The sequence below is a fragment of the Athalia rosae genome, chromosome 1 (genome assembly GCF_917208135.1).
Source record: "Athalia rosae chromosome 1, iyAthRosa1.1, whole genome shotgun sequence".
NCBI classification, from domain to species: Eukaryota; Metazoa; Arthropoda; class Insecta; order Hymenoptera; family Athaliidae; genus Athalia; species Athalia rosae.
The window spans coordinates 10,964,325-10,986,861 of NC_064026.1; the positions used below are offsets into that span (position 1 = coordinate 10,964,325).

The 22,537-nt window shown below is 43.6% G+C and overlaps 1 protein-coding gene across 4 annotated transcripts in view; it reads left to right on the top strand.

The window, feature by feature from the left end:
• The first annotated feature begins 6,743 nt into the window (after positions 1 to 6,743).
• LOC105687002 (serine/threonine-protein kinase BRSK2) overlaps positions 6,744 to 22,537 on the top strand; it is a 32,367-nt gene continuing 16,573 nt past the window's right edge. For 2 of the 4 annotated variants that reach the window (XM_048650889.1, XM_048650899.1), the window contains exons 1-2: positions 6,744 to 10,581; positions 11,352 to 14,621. In XM_048650889.1, coding sequence (XP_048506846.1) covers positions 14,522 to 14,621 — 100 coding nt within the window. In that variant the 5' untranslated portion in view covers positions 6,744 to 10,581; positions 11,352 to 14,521. Of the gene's footprint in view, positions 10,582 to 10,788; positions 14,622 to 22,537 lie in introns of those variants that run through there. The other 2 variants (XM_048650907.1, XM_020852967.2) reach the window with 2 other exon arrangements.

Here is a 22,537-nt window from a genome sequence, read left to right on the forward strand (position 1 = left end):
CACCGAGAAAGCGTAGTCGTCCACTCGTCATCTCGAGCGTCTGCGGAGTGATTCGATTATTAATTTCATCGAAACACATATTTGGGGAATCGTTATGTCCAGAGGGGGGTCGTTGGTAGTGAAAATCTCGATTTTCGGGAAAATTTCCCCATTGCGTTCGTCGCTGTCTTCATTTAAGGGGTATTTTATTTATTTTTTTTTGTTTGCCGAATAACTCGCTCATTTTCGAGTTTAGAGTGAAATTGATGATAACTAAAGCTGTGGGAAATTTAATTCCTTACAAGTTTGCTAGTTATAACCTTTACGCTAGAATCGATACTTTCAGACTTATACGTAGTTTACTGAAAAAAAATGTACCACCGAATTAAGTATGTCTGAAACTTAGTCTTCGAGGAAATTAAAATATCCCACACAATTTTTCGTTACTATTCGACAACTTTGGTTATCATCACTTTCGTTATAAAGTTGATAATAAGTGAGTTATTGGAAAAACCAAAAAATAACTCAATGGGGAGGGAATTTTCCCAAAAATCGAGATTTGCACAACAAACGCCCCCTCGGCCCTGAGTATAAAAAAGAGAATCGCAGCCCCTAATCTTTCGCAGGTTGTCCCTATTTTTTTGCATCGTCGACTGGACTACATCAGCAAAATCCGACATCGATCATGACCGTAAGGGAATATAGAGCCTTGAGAAAAACCAATATCTGAGTGCACCGGCCGCGATAACGAAAGAAAAAAAAAAAAAAAAACCCCAACAAAGTTGGAAGATATAGTTTCCGAAAACGAATGCACTCGTATTACGCGAGGGGAATAAAAAACTTTTTTCATTACACCCCGGGAAATAGGCAGGTATGTATGAAAGCGGAATGAAGTAGCGAAGCGTAGATACGAAATATTTCAATCCGACTCACGTGCACTCAGATTCCTCATTTTCTATTTTTCGAAATTGTTTCTCGGGGCGCGCGATGTTGTCCGTAGTGAAAATTTCAAGCGTGACTTCTTCAGCTTTCGACGGGTGCCGGGGTTCGAAGGGCGTAAGCTCGGGGAGTCTGGGCGTTGGGAGTTGATGGGTGGTAATACGCAAAAGGGAGGCGTGAAGTGTTAACACAGTCAGGAGTGGCAGCAGATACTTGACGGAGGGGTTCCCCCTCGTTCCGCATACCTTTATACATTACAGCCGTGGCCCTGGCGCCGCTGCGGAGCCGCGGGGCCGCGGGGGAGGTAAGCTTCTCACACGCGGATTCATCCGACCCCGTGCTGCGGTATACGTACGTACGTACATCCGCCGTACGTATCTCACCCCATCTTATAGGTGCGCAACGTATAAACGTCACGCGTAACTTCCAACCGATCCGCGGTTCTTTGCGTTTTCTCTCTACGTACCCTTCCATTCGCCATCCCCCCTTCGTTCGTTTACAGGGGTGCGCGACCGAGTCCTGCTCGGATATGCATAATAAACAGCTTTCTTTAATCGCTGGCATCATACTTCACAGTCAAGCTTAGTCGCTGGTGTATACAGTTGAGAAGTAATTAAAGACGTATTAGTGGAATAAATTTGCATACATTGGTAGGCGCGTACGTGCGATAAAAAAAAAAAAATTTTCGTTCGTCTCAGCGCGTGTCTGTACGAAAAGTCCGAATCACGCTTGTCGATAATTTTCTTTCGATTCCTTCCTTTATCTTATTATTTGTCAATTATTTTTCTGATTAGAAAGTAGTTGGGAATAATTAATTAGGAAGGATGAAAGCAATAGTAGGGCTTTGCAGGTCGAAATGCGAATATCACAAGTACGGGTATACCGCTATAAATCATCATACTATACCGGGAAGTTCTACAAAGTAAAATTGTGTAAGCTACGAAAGGGTTGACGACGTGGGTACAGCCGAGTTTGTTAACGAGACGGCTTTATTTCATATATGTGTCAAACGCTACTTGACTTTGAAAAGTTGAATTTTCCGGGGTGAAATCGACCGCGATAAAATAAATTATGAAAAGACGAACGAATGTTTTTTTGCGAAATATTCGAGGCTGCAGTAGCCAACGAGCGGACGGAAAATCAGCAATATCTATTCCGTAAGGTGAATTTCTTGTTTTCCGAGTTGGAAACAGGTTGCACCCCACCCGACGTCTTCCTATACTCCGTATCTATGATTTGTTTTCACGCGAACGTCTGGGTACGGAAGTACGTCGATACAGTTTACGAATAGATATTTTCGTTCATACGTTCGCAAACTTAGCTTATAAATACAGCCAAATACCCGAACTCGTGTACACAGGTTGGATTAGGTACGGTTTCGAGTGTCCTCTGTGGCGCGCGTTCGTGCAAATTAATGGAAAATACGAGGGAAAATGAGATCTATAGTTCCCTCGTACGTATACCAAAGTTTGGTCTACGCTATCGCGTAATAAATTATAAATAGGGAGCCGTGAAACGTACGCGTATTATTGTACATCATACAAGTTACGCGATAAACAACTTCCCCGTAAGTCGAAGGTCGGTGACCCGAGACCCAAAACACGGTATGTATACATCTAATATATGCCCGTATGCGGCACGCGTTGTAAATTATTAATCGTTTTCTATCGCCGATTTTTTTTTACCTTTCGCAAAAATTCCGCGAGAAAAATCGAGAGTCGAGGGAGAAGAGAAAAAAAGATAGTTGAAATGTTTTCGGGGGACGGTTCGATATCACCGTGGATTTAAGAGCAGTTCGTCCGTACGGACGTCGAGGTCTCGCCGTAGCAAGGCAGCTATGCACGAGCACGTGCAGAAAATACGTACACGGACACACGTCATTGCATACATATGTAACATACATACATATATGTATATGCAGCATACTCGCGTCGAACGTGACCCTAAAGTAAGCGCAGTTTCTGCACCGTTCGGCACGAGGGTGATGAAAACCGGGCTTTGCCTCGGTGTTTGCATGCGGTTTCCGTTATTTGTTCGAACCAACCGATCGCCCCAGGCGTCCTGCATTCTCCCCCAATTTATTTCCATCCCTTATCCGACCGTTTTCGTTCCACGTTTACCTCGCGTAGCCATAATTCGTGCAACAATGATTTCGATTAGTTCGTTCGGTTTTACCGGTAAACATCGGTGACCGTGTGAGACCGCAGATTTTTCGGCAAATTCAATGATTGTAATTAACGAGCGTGCGGCGTATGACCTCCGAAATCCATGCAAGCTTTTGTTTCGGTATTTTGCGGTATAAGCCTCCGGCTGTAAGAGGCTTAAGAGGCAGGACATGAAAAGTATTCTGATACGAGGTTACCCGGGAACTTCTGGAAACTTTTCACTCGGAGCTTTTCGTATACAGTAAACAATAAAAGCTCTCCGTACGATACTCGGAATTATAACTTGAGCGGCAATCGAGTCGAGACAAAATACAATACCCGATCTGCGACTCTTCGGATATTCATTACCCCGGTACCCAATTTTTTACAGTTTTGAAATTTTGAAATTTAAAAAAAAAAAAAAAAAAAACGATAAAGAACGAACGAACAACGAAACGCACGTACAGATGTTTCTTTTTACTTTTTTTACTTCAAATTTCCGGGAGTCCAAATACTCGAAAGCTTCCGTTCGGAGGGTCGTTAAACTTATCCACGGCTGGGTTAATCTCATTCCGTCCGGAATACCGTCCTCGATGTCGTTCAGATATTTTTTAAATCCCTCATCGAATTTTCGCAAGACAGCGGCTCATATCGGAAGATACCGATGTAGGGTTTACGTAAAACTTGCGGAAAGATTGCGCAGATTTTTTTTCTTCATCTACAAGGATTGAGACGTGACAAAACGAAGCTGCGAATGAAAAAAGGGGACGAAAAGGAATTACGCTCATTTCCGTTCCGGTCGAAGTTTTAAAAATTGTTAACACAACTCGGTGCGAAAGCCCTGCCCGGTGCGAAGTTTCGGTCGAACAAGAAGACGGAAACAGGTATAATCACGGATTTTCCTTTCGATAGATGAAAACCTTTCGCAAAGCCGCAACTTATCCGACAGGAGTGAAAGTCTCCGCGGGGGTCTATGAGATTTTCGAATCGAAATAAATATTTCAGACTTTTTACCCAAAGTCCCCGCGACTCCGGTCGATTCGGATATTCCGATATGAGATACAGTCAGATGTCTTCCATCCGAAGTCGAAGTATCGCTGTACGTTTTCACCGTCGAGAGAGGTGAAAAAAAGGAGAGAAGCTAGAGACAAAGGAAAAACTTATGCATGGCAATAAATGAATAAACATACTCGGGAAATGCGATCTTCTTTGGAGAGGGATGAAAAGCTCGACTACTTCCGACTCTGACATTTTTTTGGTTTGCTTTTTTTCTTCGTTTTTCCTTGTCACGCGTCGTCAATCCGTTGCTTCCATCTCACGATGCATGGAAATAAAAAAAAAAGGATTCTTCTAATAATTTTATGACCGATTCATCCTGAAAAGGTTCAATTTTCGAACGTGTGAACTAAACGTGCGTGTCGCGGCGTGTAACATCGTGTAGCCTGTCTCATAAAATTAACAATGAGTCTCCGCCATATTTTCCCCTCAATAATGAAAACCCTTCGATTGGTACATGCATCGGGAGCAGACGAACAGCCAGCCACGAGCATTGAATCCTCGTTCTCCCCCATCGTCCGGGAAGGACTCTTAAGTTCTCAAGGAAAACTTATTTCTCTCATACCTTTTCTTCACCCTCCCACTCTTCTACTCCACCTCGGTTCTCCCTTTTACCTCACAGGTTTCCACTTCCACCACCACTTCCCCTGTCCTCCCTCCGGTGCTCGGTATATTCCCTTCGTCCTTATCTATTAATTTTTCTTATTTTCTAATTTTTCTTCCTTTTTCTCCGTCCGGTTTTGCTTTGGCAACTTTGAGCGGCAATTAATAATTCTCGGCGTAACTTCGCGCGAGGCGAAGCAATATCATAGGAAGAAAACGAAGGCGAAAAAAAGAAGCAAAGGAAAGGAAGGGTAGAGAATCTAGATAAGCTATAGCCAAGTCGTTAGCCTGCAGAAACTCCGTGAGAATTAAATTTTGAATAATGTAATTGCGTAATGCAGGTATAATTATAACACCGTTATGTACCTATGTATTGTGAAAAATGAATGAATAACTGTTAAAAAAAAAAAAAAATACCAGAAAAGGGACCCCGCTCCGAGGGCACCGTGACGTAATTCGTGTCCAACAACCCTCGTCCACGTAACATCTCATCAACGATATTTCTGGCACTTTCACCGACCATCGCGCATCGCTTGCTACCCCCATTCATTCCGTTCCTTTGAACATTTTTGAGGGGACCCACCGTAAAGTTTCACTCTAGGAAATTACCGTTTATAATATTGGAGGTGAATAAAAACCGATAAAGTTTTCAAAGACGTTCTCCGGATCGGTAACGCAAATCGACGACGAAGCAGAATTTTCAAAGTTTCGTTGCGCTGGACGAACCACGAAATTGTTACCAGACGCCAAAGTTGTATCACCTCCATTCGATCCCGCACAAGGTGTACGAAGGGAAAATTTTTTTTCACCCGCTCGAGTATGTGGGTGTATTTGTCGTAGGTACGTACGCACCGTGATATACTTGTTTGGAAATATATTCAAGCACGACTCGCTTGTAGCGGCTGTAAGAAGCCTCCCTAAGGAGCCGTCTTTTGTAGGACGTTTCCTGCGTTCCTTTTGCTTCCATATATCGATCCCTCCTTTCTCTTTCTCTTCCTCCTCCTCCTCCTCCTCCTCCTGCTCTCTCGGTCTCATCCTCAAACTTGGAGCTTAAATTCTCCCTCCTTCTCCAACCGACCCTCGTTCAGCTCGATCTCTCTCCTTCTTTCCGCACTGCATTTGCACCCCAACACAACGGGTGCGTCGTCAAAGTACGAAGCGTTTCGAGCTCACCGAATAATACCGGATTAGCGTGAAACTTGCGAGAAAATACCGTGCGATCGATTTCCCTCGCTCTACCGTCGAAGAAAGATAAGAAGAGGAATGAAACCGCGACGGATCGAAGTCGTCGCTAAATTTTTTCAACAATTGACTGAATATTTTCATATTTATTTTCTCGTTTCGTTGACGCGATGAGACCCGGGTCGCCGGTGCAGTGTATCACCGGGTGAATTCAACCCCCGGGGCATCGTTTACTCGGGGCAAAATGATGTTTCCTTTGAAAGAGGGAATTCGATTAAAACTTATAGAACCCCGTGGCCCGTCCGAATTTTTCTACGAAACTTTGAGAAACGTTTTATCTACCGAGCAAAGAGATTTTCACTCGCCCGACGGCCATGGGGGTTCGCATGTAAATATTAAGCTTTGAAGGGACTAACCCGAGTTTGAATAACAAACTACTCCCACGCGACGGGTTTGTGTGCAACAGAAACAATATTATCCAACGGCCTCCTCCGTTCGTTGCGCCGTACGAGAGCGAAAATTCCGACTTACAACGTGGATATCTCGAAACCGTTGGTTTCCTCAATTTTTCAACGCCGCGGTGGGCTATACCTAGTTACTATTAATGGTCAATTTACCGAAGCTCGGCCCTCCGACGCTTGTAAAGGATTATGAAGAACGGCCGACTACGTACGGCGGCTTTTCCACTTCGCCGGTCAATATACACCCCCCCCCCCCCCCCCCCCCCCCGGCGCCCTCGCATCGCGAGACTTTGGAAACGTCGAAACCCGTGCGTTTTTCAAAACGAAAAACTAAACCGCTAGGTGTTTTTTTTTTTTTTTTACTCCAACGCTGGAGAAAAGAAACTTCCAAAACTGGCGGCGTTAGCGGACTCCAAGAGTGAGTTGGACCGGTGGAATTCGATCGGTAGGTTCCCGAACCTTAATAACAACAGTTTCTAACACCCTCTTCCGGTTGCTTCGGTGAGAATAAGCCGGATAATGCGAATAACGCGACGTACATCGCAAATGGTGAACGATGAAAAATTGACGCGTTTATTCGTTGAATGGGATTCGGAGGGTAACGATTTCCAGTAAATCGATAAATCAGAAATTTACACACAACCGTAGAATCGTACGAGCGACGCATCGCCATGTTCCGTTGTATCGTGAATTTTCATTTCCGTTTCTGTTGAATTTCATAGGCAAGGTCATGCGATAATTGTCACGGGTATAGCTCTTGAGAATATCTCCGCGAAACGGACCACCCCGTTTGTGCTCCGAGAGGTAGAGAATTCCATTTTGTAGGTACACGTAGGAATGTCCCTAGGAGTATAAAAAAAGAGTGGAGGAAATCGTTTAAAACTTTCAAAGCAGCTAAATTAAAAGATACTCAACCGGTGTATAGTTTCAAAGTATTAGAGCCGGTTCCCGACGCTCCGCGGGTTTAAGGGTTTTAAAGTTAAACGAGCACCGGCACGAGGAAACGTCTTCTTCGGCGAATATTTCCCTCCGCGAACACGGTAAACCTTCATCGACGAAATTCCGTACCATTGTAATAAAAAATTATCTCTACAAGGCGTTTCGCGCATCTCTGCATAAAAACGAAATCCGCCGATTTTCGATGATTGCAAATAAAAACTGGAACGCGGTCGTATTTTCCTCAACATCGCGACGATAATCTTTTCGCTCGATCCTCCAACGGAGTTACCACGGAATTAATCGTGACGGCGCGCCGTGGCTTACGACATGCGAGCTCTCATGACGCGAGGCTGCCGCTGCTGCACTTTCGTGTTCAAATTTTTTCCCAAAGCGAAGAGAAAAAAAATTAGAAAAAAATTAGAAAAAAAAAAATACCAATTAATAGAGTTCGCGTTGCGCGCGTTGCGCGAAGGTTGAACGATCGAACATCCAATCGATCTGATCACCTGACGGATTAATTGCAGATGATTTCAGTACAAATGACGATGAGGAATTCTTTCTCTCATATATGTACCTCACTGAATTTACCCTAGAATAAAATTGAATGATTCTAATAGTGCGAAGACGTTAAATAACGTCGAATAGTCAAGTCAAATTTCCACTACCCGCACGTCCACCCCCTTTCCGGCTGAGCCCCGTCTGATTCCGATGTAAATAATATATCTGTGCAGCGCCTACCTGGCGCGCGCGGTCTTTCCTTCCCCTGTACTCGTAGTTCACCGTGATCCAAATGTACGTACTACATACGTACGTAGATACGTAGGCACCTACGATACGGGTTGTATATACCTTCGTCTGAACTTGAAATCATATCAGAAGCGATGTGAGTATAGTCGCCGTCAGATTCCATGTGCAATTTTATCCCCCAGCTTCTTTCTCCCCCTTTCCGCAAGATCTCACGGAAGTCTACGGGCCATTTGGCGACTCCGTGAGCACGGAAAGTCCTTTCGCGGAATTTATGTGGCACCGCGGGGACGGAGCCCCTCATGTAAACTATGGCGACGTGTAGGTATAATATGAAATGGGATACGAATTCCGTTTGAAAAATTCAAACTACCGGATCGGAATCGGTACGAAAAAAGATCCGAAATCAAAGGAGAGAAAAACGAAGACACGTTTATATTTTATTCTAAAGAACTGCTAATTTTTTTCGATTTTAAGAGGGCGCGGCGAGGGTGACGATCTTCGGTTTTGAGAGGATCCAATGAAGATTCAAAAAAATTTCATCCCCCTCTCCGACGCCCGCGACTATTTCCTACACTTTTTTTCAAACTCTTCGCAAATTTTGCAAAGACTCAATTCCCATTACCGAGGGAAAAAAAAAGAACAGAAGAAACTAAAAAAAGTGCGGGGCGTGGGCCGTAAAAGAACTCAATTTTGAGGGGTGTACACACTCGATTCTCGTCCGTTTTTTTTTTTTTTTTTTTTTTCACTTTATACGTTGACGGTGTCGGGTTTATCAAAGGATTTTTCATCTTATCTCTCGAGATTTTTTTTTTTTTCTGTCGGGGCTCGGGACGGACACAGACGCAGATAACTTTTCCATCTATAAGCATGCTTCTTGCAAACCCCGTAAAGCTGAACTATCGACATTGAGATTCTACCCTACAAGCTTTTTCGTGTGTTTGTTTGTTTCTGTTTTTTTTTTTTCGTAAATCATCGAGAAAATCCATTCGATACACGGTATATAAACGGTTTCTGCAAATATCTTGTGCAACGTTCGTTCAACTTTCTTCAGTGTCGCGTAACGTGCGCAACTATAATTAGTCGAATGTTTAGAGAATCGCGGAAGCAACTGCTAATGACTTTTGGTAACCTACACATACGATACAGTGAGAGGATCTTCAAACGGATAGAGTTTCCCCATCAGTATCTACCGTGCATATATTTGCGCGTATCATCGTCGGTTTGCTCCTCCCCAAAGGAACAGAGGACGAGTACACGTTTACAGGTGTAGAATCAGACCAAACAACCGGCTCTGGGATCAGTTTAGACGGAGAGAAACGAACTGAAACGCTCCTCCGAATGTATACGAATTCCGAATGGCTGATAAGCCTGCAGTAGACGCCGCAGATTAGGCCGGAGCTAAACGCGTGCGAAAGCTTGCGGGCTTCGTTAATTAATCAATTGATTGATTGTCATTAATACGGCATCCGAATAACGTAAAACTCGACAGCGCCGTTAGCGTTTCATTGATATACATGAGCAGGTATCGATCAACGCGTCCTTTGAAAATATTACAATGGACGATTTAATCACCGTAATCACTATCCCATATATCCTGCTCTCCTAAAATACCGCCGAAAAGTTTGGAAACTCGACTAACTTCTGAAACAAAAATCCGTAATTACCCGATTATTTTTCCAAAATTCACGCCATTTTCTTTCATCCAATGCGGTGAACTCGTACACGACCTCGAAACGAAAGAGGAGCGTTGCAGGCCGACTCGAACGTGATAACGAAAAAAAAAAAGGAGTTTCTTCAAACGACGTCAATTAGAACGTCTTTTTTCTCGATTTTTTTCGAATAATATGTAGTAATGAGTTGTTTAATTGGAAATCATTTTTTTTTTTTTCTTCAGCTTTGCGCGTATAACGCGCAATGTACGAAATCTCCTCTTCTCCTCGAAGAGGTACCGAAATGAGAAGAGAGAAAAAAAGAAAGTTCCGAAGGTGTAAGAGCTGCTGGTGCCTTCGATCGTTGACGTTTGATTGTTATTGGTAAAAAATGAACGAATAAATAAGGAAAATTTTAATTCTCAGGTTTCGGTATTCAAAAGCTGTCACCACTGCCACCCCCTCGCCGCAACTTGATTCGACGGAATTTTTGCTCGGTACACATGCGAAAAAATGAAATAAGGAAATGTGAAAAAAACAAGCAGAAGAAGAAACGCGACTGCAGCAGCGACGAGAGCGGATTTTATGCAGAATGCAGACGGCCAGTTATATCCGTTTTCATAGATTCTCGTTCGAAATTTATTCCGTACCACAGGCGCGCGGAACCACTCCATGAAGTTGGTCGCGACAGATGGACAATAATACTGTCATCAACAGGAGGGTTGCAGCGAACCGCCGCGGCATACCGAAGTAAAGAGAATTAGAAAAATTGAAAAAAGGAAAAAATCCCGAAAAGAAGACAGAAAAAACACGTGAAAGAAAATCTTCGATTACTCTGACTTTCCTCTCTGGACGCGGGAAAATTTCACCGGAAGTCGAGCGGTACGTACGCCACGTACCTTACATCCGTCGCACCGGATTGACCGCGATAATTAGTCTACAATTTCTATCGGCAACGTCGTCTTGCTTTATTTGTATCATCTCTCTTTTCTTCGCTTCTACGATAAGGTGTTTGACGAGGGTCCCGTATCTCGTCGAAGAAAAGATGTGGGTTAATATTTTGCCGTTTTTTTTTTTCTTCTTCTTATTCTTCCGTTACGTTAATCTCGCGTCGCCGCGACCGTGCCAAGGGCGCAAAAGCGAAGCAGCCTTGACAACCCGTGTGACACGTATTCCGTACGCTTATTTTCCCCTCTCGAAATCACTTCGCTTTAATTCCACGTGTTAGATAATATCGGTTTTTCGATCGTAAGAATTCCTCTATTTTTCCTCCTCCTTCGACCCTCGCGCGTAAAATACACCGAGGATCTTCTCCCGCGTGCGGCGAAAACCGCGATCTTCTATTTTCGATTTTCAATTTTTGCTTTTTCTCGGCAAAGAAAATTTTTTGACGTTATTTTTCTTACATGCTCTTTTCTACACGGAGTTATTCGTCTCTAACGCGTCTCTCTATTATTATTATCGTCATAGGTACCTATTATTATACACCGTATAAATTCCTTTTATTTTTATTTTTTTTTTTTTTTACATTTTTTTTCACGATCCCCGGTGCACATGAAAGATTCAGGTATCGAAGGTGGGAGACGAGGGAAATACAGTCACCTACCCACCCATCCGGGGGAAGTATATTTTTTTTCCATTATTCTTTGTAGAGTGCTCGTGAACGGAGCCCTTTAAGTGTGACGGTGGTGCGGATGGAGACGGGGGTTGTTTTGAGAAGAGAGCGTGAATCATAGCATTGTACACAAAGGCACACCGAGGAAGGTACCAACTTACTACTACTCCCTCTTTCTCCTTTCCACCATCAGAAGAGCAGAGATTTAAGGCCTACGATAATAAGGAGCCATTAATTAACGGTACAGTCTTTGTATGTGTATATATATACAACGGCACATAGCTAATTAGCTCAGGTGAATAAAGATTGATGAGAACAGAAAGACGAAATTCGCAATGTTACGTATATATGTATATATGGGGCATTCAGCGTCGGGCGGGCCACTTTTTCCAACATATTTTTTTAACTCGACGAAACTTTTTCGGCGCATCGAACGCTCTCAGGAATCCGAATCTTGGAGTCGAATTGAATCATCTGTAAAATTGGCCGAGTTATCGCCGATTCATCGATTCAAAATGTGAAAAAATCAAGGATACGTCGACGTGAGAGGGAGCGTCTCGAAATCAATTTTGCGAAAAATTCGATAAACATATCGCAAAAAATGGCCGGTTGGAAACGGAATGTCCCACACTACGAATGTCTGAAATTTTTTTGTTTGCAAATGACGAAAAAACTGAACGAACGAACACGTGAAATAAAATGAAATCCTTCGACCTTCGTATCCGTACACGTGTGACAATTGTTTTTCCCTTCATTCTTCACCTCTCGAATTCCGTATTTTTGCATTCCCCTCAACACTCCGCACGTATACATGTAAGTGGACATAGAAATATTCAACATCGCGGAAACCTTAACCGGAAAATTTATGCATCCCATTTGAATAAAATATCGAAATATATACCGCGCTCTGTACCAGATGTACGAGTTATTGATTCCGAGGCGTGAATTACAGCATTGTTAAATCGTCGTTCAACCCTCGTCCGTCCGTGCGTGTAAGATATTTCCGAAAAGAAGAAGAAGGAGAAAGAAAATTCACACCGGTGAAACCCGACGGATACGAGAAAGTCGCCTCGTATTTTCCAACACATCGAAATACCGTGCGATCGCGAGCGAACCGGGGGAAGAAATCCAAGCGTTATTCTGAAAATATTTCCGAAATTCAGATGTCCGATTACGCCGGTGCGGCGACGGTTCCGGGTCTCCCTGATCCTCGGCACGCGGATTCGGAGCTGGATGATTTCCAGGTACGTACGTACCTACGGGTAGCAGAGAAAGTTCTTATCAACCGGACTCGCGCGCGCAGCGGACCATCGGCATCGGATCGCATCGCCACCCCCTCGACGACCACATCGGCGATCCCGCACCGAGAAAGCTCCGTCGTACACGTACGTGGAAAACGGGAAAGAGAGAGAGAGAGAGAGAGAGAGAGAGAGAGAGAGAGGGAGGAGGAGAGGAGGAAAGAGAGACAGGGACGAGTCAGGCGCGTGTTCAGCCTCCGACATATCAAAGCCGGTAGGTACAACGGGGGTTGATACTGCGAGGGGTTGTTGCGTGCGCACCCCGACGACCACATAATCGAACGGGGAGCGCCGTTGGCCGTGTCAGCTCCGCTCCGAGTCGCGAGTACCTAAAACCGAAACGCGAACGTGAAATATTTAGCGCAATAAGCGTCGAACGAAACGAACTAGATAACAAAAAATATTATATATTTATATATATACATACATACAACTACGATATATTTTCACTAAGCGAACTATACGAATTGAAAATAACCCGTAACGACAACGGTAATAAGACAACAAACAACAACCACGTACGGAAAATAAAGAATAAAGAAAAAAAAAAAAAAACATAACTAACTAGAAAATAATCATCAACACCGCAGGAGTGTACGTAACGTGTGTGTGTGTATACACGGTGTTGTTGATAGAGCCTTTCCCTTTTTCCACTGGTATTTCAACAAAATAGCGTAGAGATAAAAAAAATATCTACCCCTGCACACACATCCATGATATATAAAATACGACAATTTTCTACGCATACATATGTACATATGTATATATAAATAAATTGTGTCCGTGTCCGTGTGTCCGTGTGTGTCCGTGTGTGTGCGCGCGTACATACGCAGATTTAGTAAATTTCCTTCGTCGTTTCATATGTTGTACAAATTGTAATTGTTGTACAATGGCGTCGTCGGAGCATGGCATGTTGATCCTGAGACGAATGACTCTAATCGTCTGCAAGTTGTGCTTGTTACGGTGTTACGCACCGTGCCCGTGGTGCAGGTGTGAGTGTTGAATGGATAATAATAGAAATAAAACGAATAGTGTAAAATATATAAATATGTACATAACACCGCATCGTGATGTGCTGCAGTCGGTGATCCGTCGTTTCTGCGTTTCGAGTGTAAAAAAGATCAGATAAAATTGAATCGAATCGAATCAAAAAAGAAAGGAGAAAGCAGGAGGAAGCTTTCCTTTTTTCTAAATTATAACTCACGTGCTTCGATTTTTCGCGTACGTACAGTCGAGCCGCTAAGATAATTTCGTCGGCTGAGCTTGGCGGTTACGGGGGCGGGAGGGGGGGGGTTTGGAAATTATTTTTTTACCATTTCGAAACACCGCTTGTTTTTTTTGGTGTACGGAAAACCGAATAACAACGCTGAACAAGAACGCAATATGAAAATTAAGAAGAGACATTCGATGAAAAAAAAGGATAGATTAAAATTATTCAAAAATGATTTGTGACTCGGGAACGAATCGTTGTGCAATACTCGTTAAAAAAAAATTACCCCAACGTAACGTGAACGATAGATAAATAAAATAATAATAGAAATAACCGATGAAATTGATGCGAGGAAATTTTTAAAAACGAAGTGACCGTTATGTAATATATGTATATGTCGATGTATATGTAATGCTGTATAAGGGAAAAGAAACCTTCGCGGTGTAATTATAAAATATCAGGTTGTACAAAAAGTGGTATGAATATATCGTGTAAAAATAGAACGAGGAAAAAACAAAAACCAAAGAAGAATAAAATTTTGCCATCGGTGCAGAGGGTGTAGCGACACATAATGTGGAAGTGGAAAGATTATAATTATCGAATTTGTACAAATTACAACAAATAATTTTGTGATCTCCGGTGGATTATTTATTTTTTTTTTCTCACATTAATCCGAAAAAAAAAAGCAAGTGCTACGAAATGCAGGGTAAGGAAAGTCCCGTCGGCCCCAACACCCAAGAGACCCAACAGTACGTTGGGCCTTATCGGTTGGAAAAAACTTTGGGAAAAGGACAAACTGGTTGGTATACAGAGAACGTATTTTTTTTTTTTCTCAGCCGACTCAAAAACAACCCCTAGATCAAAGTCGAACCTTCGCCACGCGTACGGAACGCCCGCACCTCGTCTCATCGCACACTCCGTGTAGCACGTTCTGCGTCGAAAATTCCGTTGATAAAAAAAAACAAAAATTGAAAATTCGAGCCACGTGCAGGAAATTTTCGAACGATACCCACCCGTGTGTGCGCGATTCGTATCCCCGCACAACGAAACGAAGGGTACACCTTGAGCTGCGAGTGGGAGAATTTTGACTCGTCGCTAGGAATCGTGGAGAAATTTTCGTTATCGGGCCTCAACGAGTCGTACTCACTGCTCTGCAGTTACCCGGGGCTAGTCCAGTCGATGAGTGATTGATTGGCTGTTTCAAGGTCACTCAATCAGAGGCGAAGACCCTTCGGCATCTAGCAGACGCGCAATATTCGTCGTCGAGTCGCCCGGCTGCTCTCCTCGGTCTGTTTGACTGGGAAGTCCGTCCGACCATATACCCGGATTTTCTACTGACCAAACGTCAGCTCTGGCGCGACGCCGGATTGCGGCCAGCGTACGGAGCGCGGTATGGCGAAGATCACGGAAAATCTATATATTCACCCGACGATAAGCTCTCCCTTGTTTGACCATCGACCAATATCGGAGTATTACGCGAGTAACTCAACGCGATTGAATACGCGACGGACGCGAGCGTACCCAACTCGTGAAAGTTTCCACGTCGAAGTTTGCCGCGTCCCCGCGTTACGTCGCCGACACTGAATTTCCGACGATGTTTTCGGCCTGCCCCCTCTTCGGATTCCCCGAACTTTGATCGTTCGCATAACTAGATTTTGGGCAGGGGGGAAAATTTACCGGGTCATCGAACCGCGATTATGCCGGAATTTTATTCCCGCGATAAGAACTTGTTCAGTTTTACGAGGATAATTAGCGAAATAGTTTCGCAGTCCGTCCCGTTCCGCACGTATTCGCGTATTCACGTACGTACGTACGTCCGATGTAGGGCATCGTGAGTCGGTGGACTTGAAATTCAAGTTGAGGAAAAACCAGGCTATTTTTTCATCTTTTTATCTCGAATTCTTTTCTCTTTCACATTTTCCTCACTTTACTGAATTATATACAACCCCGCGCAACCCGTACTCCGAACTTTTTTTCCTCCACTACAAAGGGAAACAACTAACGACCCGCCGAACTAGAAAATTCGTCAGCAGCTATCTTTCGTTCTGACAATGAGAGTTTTTTTTTTCAACTTTCGTATTGTCGGTTTTTTCGGAAAAAAAAATTTCTTCACCCCTCGTTTTCGCGTTACTCGTACAATATGAGCTCGCCACCGGTTCGGATCAATCTTCGTACTTACGAAGTGCGTTTAAGTTTCGTTAGACGGAGAACGTCCGCCCTTCCCTTAGCGATACGGGGTAGCTGCAGGCATCTTCTATATAATACGTAATAGGCGCACACACGACCACGAGCTACTTTATAATCGTCCGGAATAAATAGGAACGCGTACGTACGTCGGATATAATAGACTTGGTACATTTACAAGGGTGCAGTTGGGTCATTAAACATACGCCCGTGTGTCACGATTCACGTACAATGTATTTACGTACCGACTCCGAAACCGGTGAATTCAAATTTGAGAGAGAGGCGCAGGTGTGCGTATATTTGTATGTACGAGGGTATATAGGAGGTTTGGAAACGGATGGGTCTTATACATATACGTATGTATGTACATAGATGGTCCGCCACAAATTGCCCTTTTAAACCACGTCGCCCCTTCCAAGTACCAGAAAATGTATCCGACAGCCGCGGAAGATTTTCTCCTATTACGACAAGATTGACGCGTACGGCAAAGAAGAAAAAAAAAAAAAGGAATGGGATATAAAGAAAAAAAATAAAATACGTATGAAAATATGAAATACATCGCATCGCTGGCTGTAAAATGAATCGTTTTCGAACGATTACCGTCGTCGTACATTTTGTCGACGATTTGTAAAAATATGCTTCGAAAATTGGTTTGTTTTTTTTTTTTCTTCTCTTTTTACCTTTTTTCTTCATCGCTAAAATGTCATTTTCGATCGAATGCGTCTTTTGTGGGAAATAGAAGCAAGAGAAAAAACAACAACAACAACAACAACAAGGAATATCGCGTGGAGCAATTTATTTTCCGGATGACAAACTACGCGGAATTATTGTCACATACCTTCGATAAAAAAGAGAAGGAATAAAATAAGTAAAATGAAAAATGAAAAGGAATGGCCGGGGGGTAAGAGTAGAAGACGGGGAATCGCCTCGGGAAAATTACCCTGGAGATCGAGATGACGATTGCGAAACTTCGGTGAACCGTTGTTGTATAATATTCATTATTGGATTGGTGTAATCTATATATAGCGAAAAACACACGTGACACGTAATGTGTATAGCTAGATATATCACCTATGTTTACATGGGTGTGTGGAAAAAACAAACAATGTACAAAAAAGTTAGAGACTGAAATTTTTTCGCCCTCTTTTAGATTTTAGCGATTTTAAGAAAGAAATCAGACGCTATTGAAAACGTCCGCAAAATCGTAAGAAGCACCGCACGTTTATTTCGGTGGCGAGCTCGCACCGTAAAACGTACAGGGAAAAAACCTGCGAACTTACGTACCTAAGGTCGTGACAACGACGACGACGGAACATAATAGCGATATATCAGGCGTCGAAAGTGGAACAAAACAATCCGCAGCGAACAGGGTTTCGAATATTTTTCGAATCGCCTACTTCGACGGTTGAACTACTATAGGTATACCACCTACTTTAACGCTAATACCTTTCGGTACGGATGACTTAACGACTAACCCTTCCTCCCGCTATACTCGCAGTTTTACCGGTAACGACACCCTATACACGTGAGTCAAAGAAGCCCTATACGCGATGTCCCTGCAACTATATTCACTCCAATTCTTTTTTCTACTCTTATTCTCGTTCGTTAACTCGCGTTATACGTGTACCTACATAATTGCCATAATGCGGAAGATCGATGCGAATTTCTCTTTCGAAATTTTACCTTCGTGGGGGAAGAAAAATAGCCGGCGCTCTTTTCGCCGTCACATGCGATTCTCGATGGCGAGAACTATTTTTTCATCACCCCCTACGAGCGTCGAATCGCAAATAGTTGGTCGTGCGGTTAGGACTCGGTTATTTCGCTTGGCGAGAAGTGATGTGTAATGAGTTCTCGTTGAGCCCCGTTTGTTGCCCGTTATGCACCGCTCGCCAGAACCGCATCTACGTACGTCTGGTAGGCGAGTGGTTCGCTCGTAGATGCATACGTGCCGCGGATAAATTCTTACGGTTTTTTCGTTGCGAGGAGTTTTGCCGCACCGCGCAAAGATCCTTAAAGCTCAACGCTTAAGCTGCATAGTATGAAAAGCGAGATATCAACGTCCCTATTTTATCGACGTTGCACTTAATATGCATATATCGCCCGTGAGATTTTATACTTTCTCACAGTCGTTTCGAGCTCGTATCGGCAAAGCCTCAACTATGACGTAAACTGTACCGCGATCATTGCCGTTATTTTGACTCTTGCACCACCGCTGCTTGTTTCGCGTGTACTCATATTTTGACGTTTCAATTTTCCAGAATTTTAGAAATTTTTCAATCAACGTTCCCTCCATTTCGTCTCCTTATCTTTCGTATCTTTTTTTTCCACTCGTCCATTCACTCCTATATAGCTGTACATTCGAGTCGGACGACGCTGCGGGATATAAAATGTCGACGTATTTTTTTTTTTTTCTCTTTTTCTATTTTATTTTTTTAACCAACGGATCGTCGATCCAGTGGATTCGCGGTCTCTGATGTGCTTCGCAATCGCTGTGGATTGGGTTTGATTAGAGTAGAGCGGAAGTTGATCCCCGCATGTTATATGTATACACTACAGTCGCACAAATGGTGAAATTTTCTTTATTCCCGCGCAGCGAATAAAGATTTCTACTCAACTAGCGGGGTAGCCAATTACATTACGTGGGTCGGTGGATTTCGGCCGGGTTATTATCTCTCCTTTGTTTCTTAAATTATTATTATTTCTTTTTTTTTCTTCCACTCGCGGAACGTGAAGAGAATGGAAAAATTCATCGGCATTTGAAACGCGCCCGTTGAGTCGACGAGTCAATCCCACGCACGTTGGAAATATGTATATATATTATTTTCCTCTAGGTCGGAAAAAAGGTATCGACAAATCATCGATCGTTATGCACCCTGAAAACTTTTCTTGACGTTTGGAATTAAAAAAATTGAATTAATATCCGACGTACAGACGGATCAGGGGAGATACCGCGGGCGAGCGCGTTCAGAAATTCAAATCGCTGCGATCTCTTGATTTATTATCGCTCATTTTCAGTAGAGCGTGAAGTATGCACTGGTTATTTATCGCACCGCTGACCTTCGCTTAATTGCAGCACGTTATACCTATACTGCGTTTTTATCGGCAACTGACAGAGACTCTCGACGCGAAAATGTAACACGCTATATACGAACGAAAAAAGGAATCAAAGTAAACAACGTGGAGGGGAATGGAATTTTAATGAAAAATCGAAAGTAGAAGTTGCGAGATCAATTAACGCTACACGTGCAGCCGCAGCTGAGGGGTCGGTTTTTGTATATCTGCAATTCGTATCGTTGAAATGATGAAAGATAAGAGAAAGGAGAGGAAAAAAGCGAGAAAATCGATCATCAATTTTCATGCGATATTATGGAAAATAAGAGTAATTTACAGTCGAGGTTGAAAACAGTCTCTCGTTTCCCATCGCTTAGGAATTAGTTGTGACTTTGGAGGGAGAGAGAGAGAGAGAGAGAGAGAGGGAAAGTTTCACCCTGCAGGGAACGATCGGGGCCTCGGCGATGTGCTTTAATACCAACGCCCTAGCGCCGTGTTTCGCAGGATGCAAATATATTTATGAAATTCTCTTTTGCTCTTCCTGCGTTCTTACCACCCGCGACCCCCCTCCCCCGCGCCGGCCCACTTCACAGTCGTCTCTCGCTATCTTCACCCTGCCTGCTCGTCGCCATCTCGTTTCGTTATGCATATATACGCATTAGAGACTGTAAACCATCGTATTCGAGTCTTTCGTAGAAACGACGTTATACGCCTTTTATACACTAGCTCTGGATTATATTTCGAGGACACACGACTCCCGCCCCCGGTCGTCCAAAGAATTTTTCGTGTTTTTCTTTCTCTCTTTCTCCCTTCCTTCTCTTCTACTGCAGTTGAAGAAATTCTAACACCGACCGACAGTCGCAAGAGAAAAGGAGAAAGAAAAATTACGCCGAATTATTCAAAGGTTCGCACCAGTTGAAGAAAAAAAACAAGCAAACAATATATATATATAAATATACCTCGTGCGTATACCTTATCGGGTACGATGCGGTAATAATTAATCCAGGTCGGGTCGTCCGACGTTATCGCGATTAAATTTGGCGCGTATATTAACGCTGTTATACGTCGTAGCCGGTGTGTATCGTACCTCGACTGTCCCTAGGTGAAGGTTTACGTCCATTTCACGTCACCGAAGTCACCCCAGGTACACGTACCCGTAAGAGGGCCGACCGGGCTCGCTCCTATTATAAGCGGATGAAAACGATGCCAACGGCGACGTCGCCCCTGTCTTAAAGACTTCAGAGGTCGTCCTAAGCCAATTTCCTCGAGCCAATAAGCTTACCTTTGCTCCAACTATTTTTTTATCACAATTTTTCCCAACTCTCAGCCCTCTCGTTCCACTGAATTTTTTCTCGAATTCTTTTTTTTTGTTCTTTTTCCACTTATAATTAATTTCCCCCCGCCCCCTCCCTGCCCCGACGCGCTATTCGAATTCTCTCCTTTGATAAAGTTCTTGACAAATTATAACTTCAATTTATCTGTATACTTTATATATTTTGATTTATTATTTTTTAAAGATAGGCACTCGCTTACGTCATCGGTATACTCGCAATTCCCGTCACAATTTTTGGACAGCATTTCGTTTGTTCCATGTTTGAAATTTGACGGAAAATAAAATGAAGAGTCGCGAAAGTCGATTTTATCGTTGGTTCGAAATGTCCCAATAATTTAGAGAATGAAGTTTCTTACGAAACTACAGATTGCGGGTATATGTATGTCCTGAAGACAGACTCGCCACGTGCTACCGATATGCAAAAACTTCGCGGGAGTAAAATTGCCTCTCGAGCAAACGGAAAGTGACTAGGATACTCGTGTCGGTTCGGTCGTATCTTCCTATCCAATATCGAGTTGAAATTGCTTCACTCCGGTAAACGTGACTAACTACCCCCTAACGCTACTCCGACCCTCGAATTCGCATCGGCGAGCACGTCCGTATGCAACTTCCGTGAAAATTTTGCAACTCCTCAGGTGAGGTTTGCAATATTAACGTGTTCGACGACGATTAATTATACGAAGAAAAAAAAAATCGCGCGTCGTATGCGCGGACGGGTCGGTCGGCGAACGATATTACATTTACGTTAACGTCCGTATCGAATCGGATGAAAAAAAAAAAAAAACCGACGATAGCAATTCCCACGCATCGGTGATCAGGGATTTACGTACCACCACTTCGTACGTGATCCCGTGTAACCGTTCGATAACGCCCACTATTTAAATTTGCATCCTCCGGAATCGCGCGAACGTTGATTTTTTTTCATCGCCTCTCTCCGTTCCCTTTACTTCCGTGAAAAATCGGCGAAACGTTCCGCGTTGTGATTCCCGGATAACGAGTCTCGTATTACCAACGACACGCTTATATTTTAGGCAAAAAAAAATATTGAGAGACTGACACGTGATACGATAATGCATATCCCCTGCGCACCGGTGCAGCACCGGGAGGTATATCATTACGACTGTTACGCAGTAAAAGTAGATCGAACGCTTGTTATTACTTAATCCCCCTTTTCTCTCTTCACCCTCCCTCGACTTCTCCGATATCTCGGCGCGTTTGCATCCAGCTCATAGCCGCTGTATTACGCTGCGCGATGCATTCGGCGGTACGGGCGAATCGTGACTAAATCTGGCATAATTAGAGGCAATGATTGAGCGCGTCATATATAGCCTCGTCTGCGTTACGTTGGTTACGTACAGGTGAATACGTGCGAACGCGCGTCCCTACGTAATGCGATAATAATTGAAATGGAAACGATACGGAGTCGTTACGCGTCGCGAGTCCGCGCGGGCTGTCTGACCCATAGCGGACGTAACCACTGCGAACGTTACAAAGCAGATTGCGCGGCATCGACCGTCGCCGCGTCGCGTCAGCTCCGAATAGCGCACGGCTGCCCGATGATACGCCACTACTACTGACGCCTCTACCACCGATCTTCGTCGAGTTCGTCGCCAGTACGGGAGAGTCAGATGCATCGACGGTCAAATTGTCAAGAGAATCGTAACGACGGTCGACAATTTGATCGAATGAAACTCGCTGCCCGCCGTTCACCCGTTTTATTTCATTTGAATTTTGCTCGCGGGGGGGGGGGGGGGGTGGGATCGTTGCGTGATTCGTCGATATATTTCTCGTGAAAATTGACCAACGTTTTTCACACCCTCGTCGCATGTACCGTACGTACGTCTCTACCCGCGAGTACGTTATAAGTCCGGTTACACGATAATTCGATTTACTGGTTTTTGGTCTCTTTTTTATTTCATTTTTTTTTTTTTTCTCTTTGCATTCCTTTGAATCGGATTGAAACGGAAATCGCAGTTCGTCGACGGTTCCGATTCAACCGTTCGTTTTACCGTCGGTTCTCCTCGTTGCGCTCGTTCGATTTGTTTTTTTCTTTTTTTTTTAGCATTATTATTTTTGAGCTTTCCAATATCTCTCCTTCGTCTCGTCATCGGCGTAATAGAGGTGTTTCAACACCGATTGATATTCTA